At 19.6% G+C, this 22,314-nt stretch overlaps 2 protein-coding genes across 5 annotated transcripts in view; one reads left to right on the top strand and one right to left on the bottom strand.

The window, feature by feature from the left end:
• Positions 1–5,068: 5,068 nt before the first annotated feature.
• On the bottom strand, positions 5,069–6,207 carry LOC551723 (peptidyl-prolyl cis-trans isomerase-like 3). Its single transcript, XM_624111.6, has 4 exons — positions 6,092–6,207; positions 5,686–5,760; positions 5,340–5,620; positions 5,069–5,233 (listed from the first exon to the last, which is right to left on the bottom strand). Exons 1-4 carry the CDS (start codon positions 6,107–6,109, stop codon positions 5,107–5,109), a joined length of 501 nt encoding a protein of 166 aa, XP_624114.1. The 5' UTR covers positions 6,110–6,207; the 3' UTR covers positions 5,069–5,106.
• Positions 6,208–6,444: 237 nt separating this feature from the next.
• Positions 6,445–22,314, top strand: part of LOC409242 (protein PRRC2C) — a 33,809-nt gene continuing 17,939 nt past the window's right edge. For 2 of the 4 annotated variants that reach the window (XM_003251775.4, XM_006571862.3), the window contains exons 1-9: positions 6,445–6,888; positions 8,548–8,695; positions 9,414–9,665; positions 9,954–10,110; positions 10,671–10,778; positions 10,878–11,173; positions 11,257–11,800; positions 11,926–12,588; positions 21,981–22,306. In XM_003251775.4, coding sequence (XP_003251823.2) covers positions 8,603–8,695; positions 9,414–9,665; positions 9,954–10,110; positions 10,671–10,778; positions 10,878–11,173; positions 11,257–11,800; positions 11,926–12,588; positions 21,981–22,306 — 2,439 coding nt within the window. In that variant the 5' untranslated portion in view covers positions 6,445–6,888; positions 8,548–8,602. The remainder of the gene's footprint in view (positions 6,889–8,547; positions 8,696–9,413; positions 9,666–9,953; positions 10,111–10,670; positions 10,779–10,877; positions 11,174–11,256; positions 11,801–11,925; positions 12,589–21,980; positions 22,307–22,314) is intronic. The other 2 variants (XM_006571861.3, XM_006571863.3) reach the window with 2 other exon arrangements.

The following is a 22,314-nucleotide window of genomic DNA, read 5'->3' as shown; positions in this document are numbered from 1 at the left end:
TACCAAAAAAAATTTTTCTCCATTAAATTTAGTTTCAAACCAGATATTTAATAAGATATAATCTGTTAATAAGATATTTAATTTGTTAAGTTTAAGAAGTATACTTTTTCTCTTTTATCTTTTTTCACATATGCGCGCATGAATAATTCAAGTTGTATTATAAAAGTTATATTGCTTACTATCGACAATATTCTGACATTCTAAAGTATTATTAAAAATTATTTATTATCAAAGAATGCTCTAGTGTATTATTCGTATATGTTATTTGTGCATGTTATGCAATATTATTATTTATTTTATATTTGTATATTATATTAATATCTGTATAATTAGAAAACTGTATATATTGTTTTTATATTTGAATATAATTATTTGTATACTTTCGTGTATTAGATATAGAATTTCATTTTATATATGTGAAATTTTATTAAATTTAATATCATTGATATGATAAAAAATTAAATTTTGTTTTTTCGGAAAATAAAAAACTAATCATAAATAATTTCTATTGTGTTCATTAAACAACATATGAGAAAAATAAAATAATTTTTTTTCTATGATTATACTTCTTAAATTATAAAATAAAGATATAAATTAATAAAAGTATTTTGCGTTTTTTATATCAATTTAATAAAAATATTATTTCTTGAATTTTTTTTATATAATTGCGGATCAATATAAACAAATCATTATTATAAAAGATTAATGAGTAATTGATAATATTTCATAAAATTCATGATCATTAAAACGATAAAATATATATGAAAACATTTTTTTTTACAATATGAAATGTAATATTGAAATATTATAAAAATATTATATAAATTCATATTTTTTCTCATTAAAAATATAATTTGTTTAATATAACACAAGGTATTTCTAACAATAAGTATTTGTTTTAATTTATGTTAGAGTTTTTAAATTTTTAGTTGCATATTAATTATACGAGATTGAATTTATCTGCAACAAAATTACCAGATGTAATAATAGGTAAATAATAAAATTTATTAAATATCTTATACATAATATAGAAAATAATTTAAATATTATTTTCAGGTAAAGGTAATGCAGGTTGTAATGCTCTTTATTATCTAGGAAAATATAATGCTAATACTATTATATTAGACAAATTGAAATTAATATCTATACTATCTACATATGGCACATTATTGGTCTTGTATTTTATATAGAGTGATTCAAATAATGTTGAAACAGAATTATTAAATATTACAAGACATATGTATAATATATCTTTGGAAAAATATAAATATAAGATTGGAAAAATAATAATCTTTATAATTTGCACTTTCTAATATAAATATTCGTTTTTATATTTATTATATTATATATTATCCATTCTTATTGCATTTTTTTCTTCATAATCACTAAGCCATAATTTTCAACTAAGATTATTAAGTTATGAAACTATTTAAGAATTTTTTTATTAAGCATATGAGCATATATATAAGCACTGATTTCTAGAATGATATTTATTATTTCAGTTTTTTATTTTCTTTATTTTTTTTAACTATTATGTATTGAATATAAGTATAACTTTTATAACAGATATTTAAAATTATTAATATTTTATTTTCATTACTTTTTTATTCCATAAAAACATTACATTAATATATTTTTGCCACTATATATGTATATATATTTAATTTTATTATTATTGTTGTAATAATAATTAAATATCAACACGAGACAAATATAGAATATAGAATATGGAATATAGAATATAGAATATAGATGGATAAATATTAACTTATGGATAAATAAATAAATGCAATAAATATGGAAAATTTCTTTATATATATCGTGAAATTAATATTTTTTTTTTTATATTTTTATTATTTTTTTTTTTATTCATTATTCTTTGTATATTCGGCAAAATACAAAAAAACTTCTAGTTCTAAATAACTCACATTGGAATTAAATTTTAATTTCGTTCATTTATAAATAATAAATTTGAATTCAGTTTTTTATCTGATATATTAGTTATTCAATTATATATTTTTTTTATTAGTAATTTCGATATATATATTATAGGAATGATTAAATGAATATAAAAGACTAATTACTAGTTATAAAGTTTTCAGTATTAAAATCAATTTAATTTTTAACTAAGAAGCAAAAAAATTATTTCTTTTATTAAATGAAAAGAATATTTAAGAAACAATTATTGATTCAACTTTATTAATAAACACTTTGACAAAATCAACAAAAAAATGATTGTCAGATAAAAATTATTTAATATATATTTTATTCTTTCAAATAAGAGCAATAATCAATAAAAAATATATATGAAATAATTAAAATTATTTAAATTATTGAAGATCCAGTTTTGAAAAAAATCACAACAGAAAATATTAAAAATAGTAAAAAATTTGTGATGTAGAGACAATATATAAAAACAAATATTGTTCTTAATGTTATTAATTTTGTTCAAAAATGTAATAAAGATGATTAATACTAACATTCTTCTAATATCAATGAAGCATGCATATATTATTACAAAACATATAAAAGGATTGTAAAATCTTCAAATATTAAAGATCTTGATATAAGTTTATATTTTTGAATTTAAGGAAACTCAATGATTGTAGCTGGTTATGAATAAAATCTTATTGCAATCTGTAAATCTAATAAATAATTAATCAATATCTTAATTATAATTTAATCAGAAAGATAATTTTATAATATATAAGATAACTTATAAACTTATTAATATACTTTACTTATATAAAAAATTTATAAATATTTTCTATTTATGAATTAAATTGGAATATCTTCAATATAGAATTAATGATTCAATTATTTCCTAAATTATTAATAATTGAAATAAAAATTATAATATATAGATTAGAAAGTTTTAGTTTTGGTCATAAACCAATTATAACTATTTAAAATTATCTATTATTATCAATATTGCGTATTTTTTATTTTTCATTTTCTTTTGATTTTTATTTTATTGAATTTAAAAGATCTTCATTATTCTGGATTTTTTTTATTTTTGTGCTTATAATACTAGAATGATATTGGGAGAACAAATTGAATAATTAATGGATAGCCAAATTCAATTACTATATCAGAAAGTGGAATTTATCATTTTGTTTTAATATTATTCTATTAATAATATTTTAAATTTTATTTTTATTTATTGATTCATAGATTTCTACCAGAAAGAAACAATTTGATTTGAATAACTAAAAGATTTTATGAATTTACAAAAATTATAATATTATATTCCTATATGAATCATTAAGTGGAAGAAATTTAAAAATGGATCCTTTCTATGAAGTAACTTAATTTTATTAAATTAATATGAATATGTTATAGATAAGAATAAATTATTGTATATAATCTATTTATTGCAATTACTTATTGAAAAAAATATTATTATGGAGAAATGTCAAAGTTGATATGGTTTTCTGCACTAAATAAAACTAAATAAAATAACTAACAAAATAAAAATTGTATTGTATAATTATGATGAATATTATGGTTTAATAAAAAATCAAAATAATAAGTATCGTGCAATATGAAAAAATATATTTTTCATATAATAAAATAGTAAATAAATATATCAAAAAAATAAAAAAAAATATTAAATGATTTTTTATTAGATTCAAGAAAAAGCTATTATAAAAGTGTTATTTTATTCAACATGTCTCATCTTAAAAAATTTTATCTTCAGGAACCTGATATTTAAAAAGCAACAGATTATTTGTTCACAAAATAAATACAAATCTAACTATAATAAAACAATTTATATTTGCATGTGTTAAATTATACTGGAAGAGTAGAAGTAGATTGTATGTGTGACAACTTTAAAATCTGGATTAAATAAAATTATAAATTCAATATTTAAAGAAAAGTACTTTTATATTGATATTTTTTCTTATTTTTTGTATTTAATTGTAATATCACTATTGATATACACAATTATGATATACTATTATGAAATAGTATTTTTTCAATTTTTTTATTTTCAAATAACATGTTAGTTTATTATAAGTTTATATGAAAAAAGTAATAAAATGGAAAAAGATTTTAATATATCTATATACAATATTATTGAATATATCGATATTTTATCCATGCAAGGAAAAATAGGTAATAAATATATTATATTTAGATTATTAAAATCTAGATATTAATATATAATTTATAGCAAAAATATAATAGAAATTTTAATTGAAGATAAAATATCAGAATTTTTCAAATCACTCAATTACAAATTAAAATAGTAAAAATTAAAAACAAAATTATATATTTGATTAGACTTAGTTTTGTTAGAGAATTTGGTTTTGAATTACATATTCTAAAATAATCTTGCCAGCTGATTTATAAAACTTGTAGTGGATTATATAAAATGGAACATAAATATTAAGTATTAGTATTATAATCTCAGTTATTAAAAAAGAATATGTGTAATATAATAGCGAAAAAATATTAATTTTTATTTTATAACTATATATTATTAACATTAATAATAGTTATATCTTTCTTTGTGATTTAAATTTTAGAAAAAATGATATATTATATATGTGTATTATTCAATAGAAACTAACTTGAAATTGTCATAATATTGGCACTTATTTAAAAAAAATGATAGTTTTCATAATCGATTATGAAAAATTGGTATAAAGAGAAATTGTTGCATATCTATATAAAAGATTGGTATATTCCAAAATATAATTATAATAATTATAATATAATTTTTATATTCTTATTATTAATAAAATGATATTGATAACATAATTTCATTTTATTAGAAATTATTTATAAAAATAAATGTCTTATTTATGCAAAATATAAAAAATATTTTATTTATATAGAATATGAATATATATTATATGTAAATAAAATGATCTTAAGTTAAAAAATTATAATTAATATTAATTTTAGTATATCAACATTCAAAAAAAAAAATATAATAAAGGATATCTTTAATGTAGTAGTTATGAGATTGAAACTATGATAAAACAATATATAATGAATCTTTATTTTTAAAATATATATAATTCTATTGAAAAATTATTTATAAAGTTTAAGATAAATATAATCAACAATTATAAAATTTAATTAATACATTTACATTTATCCTGCTAAAGGATTAGCATGAATAGTTACATTATTTATTCGGGTTTCTGTAAGAGGTCTATAATTTTTTGGATTTACCGGCAATTTTTCTAGTTGTTCAAGGGTTTCTAAACCATCTATTATCCTAAAAAATAACAATTAATTTGATAACTAAATTATATAAATTACATAAATATAATAAATTTAAATAACTTTAAAATTAATATAAATTTAAAAATAAGTATAATTACTTTCCAAATAAAGTATATTTTAAATCTAAGTGTGGTTGAGGCCCATATGTTATAAAAAATTGACTTCCATTTGTATTTGGACCATTATTAGCCATAGAAACAAATCCTCTTGCATTATGTCTTAATTCTTCTTTAAATTCATCTTCAAATGGACGATTCCATATTGATGTTCCACCTTTACCAGTATGTGTAGGATCTCCAGTTTGCACAATAAATCCTTTTATATTTCTATGAAATAAGCAATTATCATAATAATTGCTAGCGCATAAGGCAAGAAAATTCTGTAAAATTATTTCAATATAAATAATTTTAAGAAAATTGTTACAAAATAAGAAAAAAATCTTACTTCACACGTTTTTGGACACAGCTCACAAAATAATTCAATTTTTATATCTCCAATGTCAGTATGTAACGTTACACTCTGCAAGTAAAAATTGATTATTACGTATACATATGTATATATATATATGTATGTATGTATGATGTATGTATGTATGTATGTATGTATGTATGTATGTATGATGTATGTATGTATGTATGATGTATGTATGTATGTATGTATGTATGTATGTATGTATGTATGTATGTATGTATGTATGTATGTATGTATGTATGTATGTATGTATGTATGTATGTATGTATGTATGTATGTATGTATGTATGTATGTATGTATGTATATATATAATATATATATATATAAAATAATTATGAAAACTAATTTAAATCAATAACAGAAAAATAACATTCATACCATTTTCAATGTAATCATTCATTAATTTAATTTAGAGAATAAAATTCTTATATATAAAAAAAAGGAAATATACATATGTATATATGCAAACTTAAGACCACCATATTGAAAATTTATAGAATTACCAACGAAATCAAATATATGAATATATTTATAAATGAAATTAAATTTAAATTAATATATTAATTTAAATAAATTACAGAAAAAATAACAAAAATTGAAAAATATTTAAAATAAAGAAATATATTTGAATCATTTATAAAAAATATAAACTATTTTATGAAAGATATTCAAATATTTGTAACCAACTTGACTTTGGTTCAAAACGGTAAGGAATCATAGCAGCGCCACTTATTTCTGCTGAATCTTCCGCTCATTTCTTACTACAAGTAACGGTTAAGTAAAAAAAGATATCGAATATTGTGGCACAGGTTTAACTTGTAAAAAGCATATGTAATATTATTTAAATTGAATATAAAATTATATTCTATATAATAAGTGAGAAAAAAACTTAATTGTGAAATTTATTACAAAAGAGAGTGACAAGAAAACCTAGACGAGTGGCGCGTCTGTGCAAACGGCTCCTCTTTGGTTGCATGACGTAATTGTATTGATCGCGGAAGAAGAGCCGAAAGTCGCGCATTCGCCATCTTGAACGAATTGTGGAAAAGAAGTTTCTGTGTCTCGCAGGCGCGGTACACTTATAATAATTGTAATCCGTGACAATCCGGACATTAATTAATTTAACTGGGAATTAACCCTTTTGTGAATTAGAAACCCATTTGGAGCGGACCAAGGCAAGTCATATTTCTTTGATTTACTTCTTCGTCTAAATCTTTTTTTCTAAGTAGAAACATATCTAACTTTGTCGTCTGATCATTAATTTCAAAAACTCTCTTTTGATTTATATCAATAATATAATATCTTTTAAATTTTAGTAAGCTATTAATTTTATTAAGTTTTTCTTATTAAATTTTACATACACTTTGACGTGAATCTTTTTGTTTTGAATTTTCATGATTTTGACATCGCAATTTTGGAATTAAATTTAATCTTTATATTCCAATTATTCTATATATTTTTAATTATAATTTTTATTTATTTCATTTCAAATAATTCATTACTTTGTAGATTGTTATCTATTTTTTATCAATTTATATTCCGTGCATCTCTTTTCTTCTCATAATAAAAGTTAGTGAAACTTGTCCGCTTTCTACTTTACATCTTACCTTGCATTTCACGCATTGAGTTATCTTTTCTCTTTTAATAATATTCATTTAATAATATTCTATTTTAGTAATATTCAAATATTATTCCAATCAATTTTATTTTTATATGTATTTATATTATTAATATATATATATTTTTTAATAATTTATGAAGAGCAATTTGTCACTTATTTTTTTGTCTAATTTTATGATTATTATTTGTAATTAATTTTGTTTTCTTACATATATATATATATACACACATATATAAAATTATATATATTTTTTTGTAAATTTTGTTTCAATTGTTAACCTCTTATTTAATTAATTGGAACTTTTTATACTTTTTGTTTATTGTATATATATATATTTGAATTATAAACATTAAAATTTAAAATGAGAAAAATTTAAATAAATTAACATTTTCATTTTAATATATATAGAAAGTAAAAAAAAAATTAACTTTATATTTTTAATATCTTTTCTTTATATTAAATATTTTTTTATATATTAATATTTATAAATGTTAAGCATAATTTTGCAATTATATAAAAAATATTATAAATCATAACATAATAAAATATAAATAAAATATAAATAACATAACATAATAACATAAAAAAAATTATTAATTATAATTCATCTAAATGGATATGGATGTATAATAATTATATATATTTTAAAAATATTTTGTTTTCATAATGAACTCAAGAGATTAACTTGAATTTTTTGAATTAAATCACATAATTTTATTTCCATCATATAAAAGACATTAAAATTGAAGTATAAAATATGTTATTAAATTTATAAACATTAATATTAGATTTATAGTAATAGTAATAGTAATAATATTTTTTATTCAATCTATTTTTCAATTTATGATGGAAAAAATTATATAATTTCATTTAAAAAACTTTTAATCTTTTCATCTAAAATACTTTTAAATGAAGAAAAATATCATTAATATATAAGTGATATTTATATATTGTTGAAAAATTTATATTAATAAATTTTTTATTATATTTTAAACAGATTAAAATTATACAGAATTTTAAAGTAAATATATTCATATAGATAAAGAATTCATTCTTTAGATACATTTTTTTTTCATAAAGAATTATTTAAAATATTTTTCATATGATTTTTATTTTTATTTTATTAAATATAATTTGATGAAATAATGAAAATTGGAAAAATATAAAAACATATTAACAAAATTAGCTATATAAATATTATTTATAATTTCAGACAAAGGGTTCGTTCTTTGGGTCTGATTGGTACTAAATGGTTGCCTGCAGACAGCATGTCTACTCTGTCAGGGCTTGTGTCGAAGGGGGAGAAAGGAAAATCCAAGTTTCAATCATTAGACATCAATAGCTTGTATCGGGTGAGTAGGGTGAGTTGGCCAAATATTTTTTTTCTTTTTTTTCTTCCTTTTAATTTATTTTTTTTCATTTCTTTTCTTTTTTCTTTGATTTTTATACAATAATATATATATATATGTTTATACAATAATATTAAATTTTATACATATATATAATATAATATATATACATATAATATATATACTACATATATATATTAATTCTATTGAATACAATAATATTTTATTAACTTTTTTATTTAATTTTTACTTGTTTAATTGTCATGTATATATTATTTCCAACAATTCCTGAAATTGATATTTCAGTTTATGAGGTATATATACTTTAAAAATTTAAAATATAATATATCATAAAATAAAAATTAAATAAAATACATTTTTTTTTTATTTCACTTATTAAAAATATTTTTCTCTTTTACTTTCTATGATTCAATAAAATAAATGAAATAAAAAAAAAAAGCCAATATTTTTCAAAATATCTCCCTAAATAATTATGTATTTATGTATTTTAGTTTTTATTTTACAATTAACAGGATGTTACTGTATATATTCCATTTCTTATCTTTTTTAATATATTTATTTTTTTTATTATTTATATTTTAATTGTATATATAATTTATATTTTCATCGTATATATTACTATATATATATCTTTATTGATATTAAAAATATTAAAAATCAAATAATTATTTAAAGAAAAATGGAATTGGTATCCGATTTGTACTTATAGGGTGAATCTTTAGAACAACATCAACAAAAAAACACATTGCCACGTAAACATGGAATGCAAAGTCTTGGAAAAGTGCCTTCGGCACGGCGACCTCCAGCTAATCTGCCTAGTTTAAAAAGTGAACACAGCAGCAACGATCCAGCTGTCAGTCTTGTACCAAGTGGAGGAAGTGGTTGGGCTACTACCAAAGAGTCGACAACTACCACTACCACTACAACTACTACAGCTGTAACCACATCAGATACATCTACTGTAATTTTATAAACATTTATTAAGTGAATTTTCTAACATTGATAAATAATTTTTGACATATAGTATTTATTTATTGATATGAGAGAAATGTACAGAATTATTTTATAATATTGTTATGATGAATATTAGCAATATTTTTTTCATATAAATTTTTATTCATAAAAAATTATTTTTTTTTTTTATATTATTTATTTTTTTATGTTTATCTTATATTTTTTCATTATATATATATTCATATATATATTCATACATTATATAAATATATTTATGTATTTATTTTTTTCTCAGGCAAATTCTTCAACAGCACAATGTGTAGCAGGAACTATCACAACAACATCATTACATCCATTACTCCCAGGGCAACAAAATACTTCACAGTCTTCATATTCTTCCGATGTAAACAACAAATCGTCATGGAGTGCAATAATGAGCAGATCTGGAGATGGTATGAAAAATACATATTATAAAGAGAAATATATAATATTTTATATTGCTTATATAATATATTTATATATAATTTTCTTTTTCAGTTCTATTATATTATTAACATTTTTATATATTTAATGTTATAAATAATATAATATATTAAATGTTAATAACGTAATATATTAAATGTTATAAATAACATTTTTATATATTTTCTTAAAATGAAAAAGGAAGATAAATAAAATAGAAATGAATTTTATTATTTCATTATAAAATAAATTTAAAAATAAAATATATAATAAAAAAGACTTAAATATTATATTCAAAATACTAATAAATATTTCAAAATCATAAAATATGAATATATATAATATATTAGAAAATTAATTGTATATTTAATTTATAAAAAAAATTTTTTTTTAAATATTATCAATGAGAATTACTAACTAGTTATATTTTATAATAGATAAAATTTATAATGTATTATTACTAATTTTATTAGTTATAAATCTTAAATTAAGTGATAAAATATTGAATTAATGATCATGTAGTCATAATGAGGTTTGTGTTGATATTCAGGAACTGCAGTAGGAAGCCAACAACAGTCACATCAACAGCAGCAACAACAAACAACAAGTCGGGAATTAAATGCACAATATGGACCTGGTCCAAGTTTACGACCCCAAAGTACGATTATATATAAATCATATAATATTGTATTATTACAATTTATAATATACAATGAAAAGATTAAGTATATATTATATAAAATAAATATTATATTAGCGGAAGGAAGTTGGATACAAGGTGGAAGTCGTACAACCAGTGGTGCAGGAATAGGAACTACTGGTTCTGGAAGTGGGAATTCAGGGGTCCAGGCCCCCCCTTTAAATATCACTGGACCAGGAGGACATACCGACTTATCTGGAGGCGGTCGACAGAACTTGGTCCAGTCTCCCAATATGGGTATGGCCCAGGGAGGCCCTCCTCATAGTTCTTCAAACAGTCAAAATGCTTTAAGTTCTAATTCTCATCAAGTTGGTCCAAATCTACATCATTATAGAGGACTTATTCCTCCATTTGTAAGTTCTGCTTATATATTTTATTAGTGATATATTATCTATGTTTTATGAATTAACTATAAATATATTAAATACACATACAGATGTACAGAGGGAACTTTTCTGGTGGATTTCCTTCTCAATTTCCGACAAACACAAGTTCTAGTGGGCCTAGACCTCGGTTTAATTATCCCTCAGAACGATTTCCTCCTCCATCTGTTCGTCAACAAGAACGCGAGCGCGTTCCCGAAGAAGAAATTATTACACGACCAATTATTAAAGAAGAAGATCTTACTCGAATGGACGATATTTCTCGTGATGCTGGCTGGGCAGCACATGATGATATTGATTATAATCAAAAACTTACCTTTAGTGACGATGAACCTGATCCTGAACCTTCGAAGAAAGATGAAAAAAAGGACAATAAGGAAGAAAAAATAGAGGAAAATTCAATAGATGACAAAGAAAAAACAAGAGATAACCGTGATAATCGTGATAATCACGATAATCGAGATTTGAAGGAATCCCGAGATCAAGCAACTCATCGTTCATGGACTCAGAGTTCTTTATCCCGTGATTATCGTGGTTCCAACGGGTCTGGTAGTTATAGCGGTCAGTCACAACTGCATTCGGTGCATTCTTTGAGAGGTCAGAACATTTACGTGACTTAGGTGCAAATCTATAGAGTTGAATTCATTTTCATTCATACCAGTTATGTATTGTGTTATATCTCATAAGTTTGTTCATGACATTCGTCTTCACTTTGAAAACAGGTGTAGAAGATGATGAAGCATGGAACGAGAGACGCAGACTAAAAGTTGTTGAAGTAGCATCTGCTGTTGAACGCGCTCGACAACGGAAAGAAGAAGAAGAGAAACGATATCAGGAATCAACTAGACAAGCGGCAGCTAAAAAATTGCAAGATTTAGAACAAAAGTTAAAAGAGAAACAAGCTAATGAATCAAAAGGTTTAATAAGTGTTCCACCAGTACCGATTCCAGTTCCTGAATGGGAACGAGAAAAGGAAAATAGAGAACGAGAACGATCTGAAGGAAAAGATGAAAAATCTATAAATATACGTGAATTGCGTGAAAGTAGAGATGGTCCAAAAGACAACAGAGATTCGCGTGATCAATTACTGTCTGATTTTCGACAAACAGATCGACAAAATTTTACAAGACAAGATAGTAATCGTAATGAACGTGAAAGAGAGCGAGATCGCGATCAAAGGGATATCAGAGATCGTGAGCTACATGCTTCATTTTCTCGATATTATAAAACCAATTTACCACCTCGATTTCAAAAACAACAGGCAGAAAAAATTAATGCTGGTCTTAATCGAGTTTCTCCTAATACTGAAAGATCAACTAGCCAATCCGTTCCATTCTCTCAGCAGTATGATCCTGGTAGATGGGTTCATAATCACAGTTCTTTAAGTAAGTGCAATTTTAGTGATATTTATTCGTTTCTTCTTTTTTTAATAATCATTTGGTGTTAACTTAAATAGCTATAATCAGTGAAAGGAATAGTGAAGTCATATATATAATCATATTTAATCAGATATTAAAGTTTGCATGTTTAGTAACTTCGTTTAAAATTAGATGTCAATTTGTTTTTTATATGATGTACAATGCTTTTAATAATGTAGTATTGTTTTTTTAATTTATATAAAATATTAATATATTTATTCGTGGAACATCTTTGAAAAATTGATTTTAAAATCAAAACAAACAAAAATTTATATATAAAAATGTTGATTAAAGTTATTAAGTTGAAAGTAATTGAAGTTTGCATTAAAAACGAGATAGATAAAATAAGAATATTATACTGCTATCTTGTTTTATTTCTATCTTGTTTTATTTAATTTTCTTAGCTTATATTGTTTATAATTTAATAAATGAGATTTAACCGATATTTTTATATATCAACATTTATTTGTTTTGACTTCTAAATTTTTCAAATATATTCCACAAATATATTAACATCCTATAGATTCCACTATATCGCTTCTACTAACTATATACAAATGTATGCATGCATAATCATATTTAGTACTGCCTCATTAACTATCATAGAGAAATGTAACAATTATTATACTAGATAAATATTTCGAGAATTATCGGCTGTTAATTTTTGATTTTATTCATCTCTTGAATTATTAAAAAACATGAAATATAATAGAAAAATTATTCTTATGATATTTGTTTTTTTTAATTATTACATTATCGTATAATTATTCAAATTTATTCAAATATTATTGAATTTAATATTATTTTTATTGAACAAATTTTAAACATATTAGACATATTAAAGTATAGAAATTTTATTTTTGTTTTGATGACTTATTATTAGTACTATGACTTATTATTAAGGTAAATTATGATTATGGATTAAAGATAATATTGCTTCATTTAAGCAGTTTAAAAAATTTTTGGAATTGAAATATTTATAATAATTAATAAGGCATTATTATATATTTTTATTATATAATACTTTTACATATATTTTAAATATATTTTAAATATATTTCATTAAATATACTCGCATGTAAAATTAAAGAAATATTAAATTTTCGTTAAAATATGATTAATTTAAATTATTATAACTTTGTGAAAAAAAAATGTAATATAATCTGTATGTTTATTTTAAAAGGTGAAATCTTTATTTTCACATTTCTAAATTTAATTTTTCTAAAGATTTTTTTTTTATTGCAAAACTGAAGAATGAAACTGAAGTTAATTTTTTTCTATGATTTTTTTTTTATATCTTATTATAATTTAAATGAAAATGAATTATTGGCATTAAAATTTATTATCAGATTGCATGATAAAACTTATACTTTGTATAGTATATATTTATTTGTGTGCATAAATATATATACATAATGTACATATATATGTGTTTAATATATTGTATTTTTAAATCTTATTTTTCTTTTTATAAAATGATCTTAAAATAATATAAATTTCATGAGTCTAGAGTCATTTGAATTTTTAAAGAAAAGAAAAAAGTAATTTCGCATTCTGTTTTGCAATAAAAAAGAATTTGAAAAAATCAAGGATATAAAAGTAGAGTTTTAAAATCAATCTAAGTAAATTGTTATAATTTTTCAATTTTTTTTCACAAAGTTATAAAAGTTTAAATATTAATCATTTTTCAGTGAAAATTTTGCATACAAATATCTAAAGTAATAATATATTTGTGAAATTTTTTTAGAGAATCAATTCTAAAAATTCTATTTCAATTCTAAAAACAAACACAAAAGTTGATATATGATTAAAATTTATTAGTTTTTATTTATTAAGTTATAAGCATTTGAAGTTTTAGATGAAGCAAAATAGAAGTAGAATGAAGCTGAATGTCTTTATCTTTACGTCGCCATTATATTTTGTTCTTTATCTATGAATTTAAATTGTTTGTAATCTAATAAATAAGCTTCAATTAATATTTTTATATTATATATCAATTTTTATATTTGTTTTAATCTTTAAAATAGAGTTTTCTAAGATATCCGAACATATTAATACTGTGTATACAAGTGTGTTTAGATAATAATAAGAAGAAAATTAATAGAAATAATTAGAAAATTTAAAGAATGATTTGAAAAACCAAAATGAGACAAAAATGAAGAATTTTGTTTAATATTTTATTTTTTAATTATTGAAAATTAAATATGAAAAATTTTCTTAGATGCATTTCTTTAACACAAATAAAAAATAATGGAAATTATAGTAATTTTCAAATTCAATAACAAAGATTATTGATAGCTTATCTTATAAGTAGGAAAAAAAAAATAAATGCATATAATGCGATTGTTTATAAAAAAAATTACATATTTATTTAAAATCATAAAATTTATTTAATTTATTAATTAGAATTTATTAAAATTCATTCGACTTATTTATTTTGTCAAAATCTATGAGAATTAATTAATAGAGAATTAATTCATTCATAAAATTTCGGATCAAAAAGATTAAATTTATTTTTTTTATGTATAAGCTGTATTTATTTTTTTATAAAAAAAAATTCATATAAAATTCATAAATATTAATAAAAAATAAAAGTTATATATATTCAATGTAATTCATCATTTTTCTTAAAAAAAAAAAAAAAAAAAAAAAAAAGAATTTTTTTATTTTTTATTTTTTTTTAGTAAAATTTTTCTAACAAAAATATATTAAATATATATATATATATATATATATATATATATATATATATATATATATATATATATATATATATATATATATATACTATGATATTTAAATCAATCTATATAAACTAAATATATAAATAAATTCTTTATTTCTATCTCATTCATATAAATTTTAAATGAAATTTTTGTATTTTTTATTTTTTTTCTCATTTTGATTTTTCATGTCATTTTGAATCGCTCTTTAAACTTTTTATCTATTTCATCTGAATACCATATCTATATGATATTAGAAGATATGCAAGATATATAGCATATTTAAAGGATCAATTCTAGACATCAAAATAATAAAATTGTTGATATACAATGTGTTCATGTTTTTTTAAGCAGTAGATAAAGAAAAAAAGCAAAAGTTTTATCATTTTTTGATGATAATCAGATTAAATATTTTAAATTTATAATAATTATGAAATGACAATGTCATAATTTTCTTAGATTGATAAATTTTTTTTTATTCGATTAATCGAGTTAAATTCAATAATCTATCATAATTATGTATAATATATAATAATGGGAAAAAAATAAAAATATTAAATTGTTCGTAATTTGTTGATAAATTTTCAATAACGAATAAATTATAAAAATTTTCGACATTTGAAAACTTTGATCTTCATCCATTGAGAACATATTAACTTTTATAAAGTTAATATAACGATCGTTTACTGAATTCGTTAAGAGAATCGATATTATGAAATATAAAAGAAATATTACTATTAATTTAAAAAAAATTATATTATTATTTTATTAAATTTTATTGTAAATTTATTTGTAAAAAATATATTCTTTCATCATGTTGCATATCAAAAATAATGATGAAATTTTTAATTTCTCATTATTATTTTTTTTTAAATTTAGTGCTTGCAAAAAAAAAATATTAATAACTATACGTTTTTATATAAAGTTATTTTTTAAATTATAAGTAATTCAATTTTGCATTAAATACACTTTTTAGATATATGTCTGATTTAGCTATTCGAACGATAGAATGGTAGAAAATATTTAATAATATATTCTAGAATTATGTAAGATTCCTGAATTAAAATTTTTTGAAATAACTTATATATATTAATTCAAATATACAATCAACATATTTTAATAAAAACTAAAAAATTATGCCAAAAAATTAAATAAAAAAATTATATACTGTTGAGAAATTCTTTAAACACAAGCATTCTGGGAGAAATAATCTATTTCTTCGATTACATTATATTATCTTATTTATTGATATTAGATACTCAAGTAATATGTATAATTATTTTTATAAAATATTTGTTTTAAAATAATCGAATACATTGCTTTCAAAGGATTTTTTTAAATTAGGCATAATATATATATATATTATTATAAAAAAAATTTATTTTTTATTTATAAAATTTTTAATTACATTCAGTATCTTAATCATACTTTTATACTGGATTACTTCAATGTGCCATACTTCATAAAAAATTGTAGATCAATTTTTTATACTACATTTAGTCTGTTTATTCATAAAAATCCATAAGGATAAATCAAAATCTTTCATATGATTTAATTATTGGAACAACAAATTGTTAATCGTGAAATATCTTTCTGCGTGAAAATTATTTCTGATATAAAAATTAGATCTTGCTTTCAAAGATGGATAAAATAGAATTTTTTAAATATTTGATGAGATAAATGATAGTATACTAAAATCTTCAATATTTATTTAAAATTTTTTTGAAAATTTAATTTAAAATAATAAAAATAATAATTATTAAAAATATACTTGTCTATGAAGAGTTAATTAGCCAGAATTAATAATAATTTGAATAAAATAAATAATATTATTTTTTATTATTTTATTGAAATGATATGCATATTAAAAGAAAGTTATTCATGCAAAATTAAAACATATATTGATGAAAACTTATTTATTATCATGCAGAAAGTAAATTGATAAATATTTTCAATTATATTTTTATTATTATTTCTAAGAACTAATTTTTAAATTTTATATTTTACGTCATTTTGATGAATTTTCAATAAACGATATTTAATATATTCTTAAAAAGCCACATTATTTTAAAATGTTAAAATTTTTATAATTATTATAATTATATTTTTATAATTAATTTTTATATTTTTAAAATTAAAATAAAAAAAAAACTAATATTTAATAGGAAATAAAAAGAAACAAGTTATATATTTTATCGATTATTTGAATGTATAAAATACAAAAGACTAATCGATTGAAAATATCAAATATTAATATTGTGATTGTCCTATTAAGTTTGTATATTTGATAAACTTATATATCCATTATACAAGTTTAATGGAGCAAGTCATGTTGCCAAATTATATTATTATATAAAATTTTCCATCTATAACAAGTTTAAGCACAGATTCGCAAAATGCAATAATAAAATAAAAATATAATGATCAAATAAAACAAGCTTTGAAAAACTGAAATTATAATCAAAGTTACAATAATAAATTTTAAATACAAGATTAATATCACTATTATTATAACTTTATTCAAAATAATTTCTGAAGATTTTGAAGAATCCGTGGAATATTCAAATTTGATACATATAGATATGTATAGAATTAAATAGTTATATTAGTGATATTAGTATATTTTGAGTACTGATTGTCATGATATAACTGATATAAATAATAGAAATGTAGCGATTGCATATTGATGCATATGATTTATTATAGATTTATATCCAGATAAAATTTAATATAATAATAGCAAGAATTTTATTTCGAAAACTATGAATTTGCCGCAATTCAGATTATAAATATTACTAAATATTATCCTTAAAGCATAAGTTTTCGATCAAACTATATATTTTCATATCCAAAAAATTTTAGACTTTCAATTTTTAGTTGTAATTAAAAATGATAATTAAAAATGATCATTGATTATGAAAGTATGGTTAATACATAAATTATCCAATCACTAAAATATAACTGTTCTATTATGTCATTTAATTTTTAAAAAAAAATTATTAACTGTAGTAAAAACTAAATATCTGAATAATTTCCTCGATACAATTTATATCTGATATATACATAGAAATTTCAATTATTTTTAAAAAGAAGTTTGGAAGAAATACAAGTTTAAATTTCTATTTTTTAATTTCAATACAATCATAAAAATAAAATAATATAGATTAATTTAAATATTAAATGAAAAAAAATTAAAATTGAAAATACAATACAAATACAAATTTCAAATTATAATATTAAATTAATATTTTTTAATTAATATTTTGTTGATATAAATAAGTTAATATTTTTTTGTAAAAAATAAAATGCATCAATTAATGCATCAAAAATAATAATTCTTAAATTATAATAATGATCTTCATATATTTTTCATGCATTTGCATATAAACAAATTATAATAAATTATTTTTCTTTCAAACCAATTCTATTTGAAACATTTTTTTTAATAACGAATAATTCTAAAGATAATTTCATTTATTAAATAAAATAGGATAGATTATATACGTGTAATAAAGAAGCGAAAATACAACAATAACTGTCAAGACTTTAAAAAAAAGATGATTATGCAATAAAAAAAAATATTTCTATAATTTTCATTAACTCTTTCGATTAAAATAAATTCAAATACAATGTAAAAATAATTTTATTAATAAGTAATTTCTTTCCTTCCTTTGAAATATTATTTTTTAAATATCAATATTTGATGTTTAGTCAAAAATAAAATTTTTTTATCCTATTAATTTTAATTTTATTAGTTTTTGAAATTTTTTAACGAAAAATTTAATGGAACACTGTATTATTATGATATCATTATACTATTAAATTAAATGCAGTTCAGTTTTATCATTTGTATAGCATATTTTTCTAATATTATAGTCTAAAAAAATACAAAATTTTACTATTATAAATTTTACTACTACTTGAAGATTTATTTATGTTATCTGCATACAGGTTTGTAAAGTAAAACTGTTTATAATTTTAAAAATGAACATTTAACATTTTTATATATCAATTTATTGTTTAGAATCGATCCTCTAGAGATATATTTCTTGTGTATACGATATTAAAAGATGTATATTAAAATGCAAATTAAAATCAATTTATTTAAATATTTTTAATAATAATGACAAATATTTTTATATTATTACTCTTTGAAATTATTAAATCTTAATATTTGAAATATTATTAATTATCGAAATAGAATGCATTTGATCGATTTCAGTGACCTTGAAATATGTTGGCAAAATCATATTCTGAATAGTTTTTCTCTGTTAATCTCCCACCAGTCTTCAGAAAAAAATATTCTTGACACTATTTATTTAATATTACATATTTTTTAGGGCTTATGTTCGGATTTGAGTTAGATTTGGATTAATTTAAATTAATTTGAGTTTATAAAATCTGAGAAATATTCAATTTACGATTTAGAGAAGTAAGGCCTACATTACATCGATACATTTAGCTTAAGTTTTGATTACAATTAATGAGAGAAGCAGAACTTTTCAACAAATTGATTATTATATTTATTGTTATATATGAAAAATATAAATATTTTAACTATAATAGTTTTAAGATACATTAAATTTTTAACGTTCGTATAGCTATATTTTAATCCAATCAAAACTTAATTTAATAAAATTTAATAAAAGATAATCTTATAATTTGTCTTGAAAGTCCTGATTCATCTTCCATGAAATAGTATTTAGATAAAAATAATTAGATAAAAATCGTGATCGCTATGAGATTGTCTTCGTTATAGAACTAAACTATAATATAATTTAACTTAAATTTAATATTTTAATTTATAAAGTGTCAGAAAAATATATAATATTAATGAAATATAATATTATCTTTTAGTAATAAACAATGAACGATGACTAAAACCTAATTGAGAGAATGGCCTCTACATATATTAAAGTCATTGGAATTGATCCCTTGAACTATATAATTACTTATAAATGATATTAAAAATATTCTTACTATTATTTCAAAAAAGTTCTTCAAACCAAGCAGCAGTTATATATAAGGAAAAGATGTTTAAAATGTTGACCTTAACAACATATATCATTGAAATCAGTGAGGTGTATCTTATTTTTAATAATTATTATATCTTTTAGTATTAACAACAATTTTCAAAATATTTAAATCTTATATTCTATATATGTATTTTCAATATAAGTATATTATATATACTTATACATATATATATACACACATTCTTATATTGGAAAAATATATGGATTACTTACAAATATTTGTTGTACTACAAGAAGTTGAATTGTAATTTGAGGGATTCAAATTTTTAAAATCTTTTATATATTTTTATAGATTTTAGCATATACAATCGAAAATAGCTCTTAATGAAATTCAATGATTCAAAATTAATCTATATGTAATTTCCCATTTTTAGAAATTTTTTAATGATTGAACTCTTGAATTCTTAAAATATTTAAAGGATTAAAATATCATTCAAATTAATTTTTAATTAAAAAATTCTTGATATAAAAATTTATATGATAAAATTAATATTATAATATACAAAATATTTTATTATTTATAATATAAAAGATAGATTTTTTATGAAAGAATAAATTTAAAAAAAAATTTTTTTTCATTCAAGATTTTGTTTTCATGTTTGAAAATTTTTTGAATATAAAAATTGACTAATTTACGATGCATAAATGAACTATTGATAAAATTTTATTTTATATATGAAAATAATTATAAAATATAGAATAATATAAAAAAATATGAAATAAATATTTTTCATTTAAAAATTAATTTTTGAAAAAATTTTGAAAAATTTTAAAATTTATCGATTGATTATATATTATATTCAATTTCTATTTTCTTAAAAACTTACGTAATTATTTTTTATTATATTTTTAATTATTACGTAATAAATTTTTTTTCTTTTCGATTTGCTTTTATGAATCATAATCTATTTATTATTGACATAACAGAACAATAAATATTTATATTATATAAATTATATAAATATTTATTCAATAAAGATACATTATTATTAATTTATATTTGCATAAAAAAATATGCAAAATTATCATCATGATATTATTTTAGAATTCAATCATAATAAAATTTAAATTAGGTTAGATTAGGTTTTAATTTTTATCATCATAAGATGATTAATTATATCATAATATAATGCCTACATTATCATACAATTTGAATTTTTTCGAAAATCAATTTGAATTTAGCGCATATTGTTTTTATTTTCAATAAAATTTGATAAAAATATTTTGATAATTAAAATATAAATATAAATATAAAATATTTTGATAAAAATATATTGATAATTAAATGATAAAAACTTATCATTTTTCAAATTCTAAATATTGAAATTTATGAAAATATAAAAAAGTTTACAAATTTAAGCTCTTCATAAAATTGAAGTGATTAAAAAATTTAATTAAATTTCACTTATTTAATTAATATTTTCACTTTGAATCGTTTGATATAATAATATATCAAATAATATTTTTCATTGTTTCTATCTATATATAAAAAAATTCCTTTTATTATATTCAATGTAACTTGTAGACAACAATATGATAACATCACATGCTGCATCACAACATTAAAATAGAACAGATTCAAATATTTTCATTTCAATAGATGATGATCGAACTCCATCTCGAGATTATCGTGGCTCTCTACTTCGAGATGATCGATATCGTCATTCTACACATCGATCTTATGACATACGCAAAACAGGCGGATATTACGATGAATATACTCGCAATTGTAGAGATCACGATTATGATGATAGACATTCTCGTGATTCTTGGGAACGCGAAAGATACTTTGATGATAATAAGGATCGAGAGTTAAAGGATAACATAGAATCTAGAGATATCAGGGAGACTCGAGATAATCGTAATGCTAGAGATGTGAGAGAAAGAGATAATAAGGACAAAAAGGATTACGATAATTATTTAAAGGTACATAA

This window comes from Apis mellifera, linkage group LG3 (assembly GCF_003254395.2).
Source record: "Apis mellifera strain DH4 linkage group LG3, Amel_HAv3.1, whole genome shotgun sequence".
In the NCBI taxonomy this organism is placed as follows: domain Eukaryota; kingdom Metazoa; phylum Arthropoda; class Insecta; order Hymenoptera; family Apidae; genus Apis; species Apis mellifera.
Note: the sequence above shows the minus strand (reverse complement) of the source record. Positions and strands in the feature narration are given on the sequence as shown.

Coding starts and splice junctions, on each gene's coding strand:
- LOC551723 (XM_624111.6), bottom strand. Junction 5,621..5,685: donor TGTGTCCAAAAACGTGTGAA/GTAAGATTTTTT, acceptor ATAATTTTACAG/AATTTTCTTGCCTTATGCGC. Junction 5,234..5,339: donor AAATATACTTTATTTGGAAA/GTAATTATACTT, acceptor GTTATTTTTTAG/GATAATAGATGGTTTAGAAA.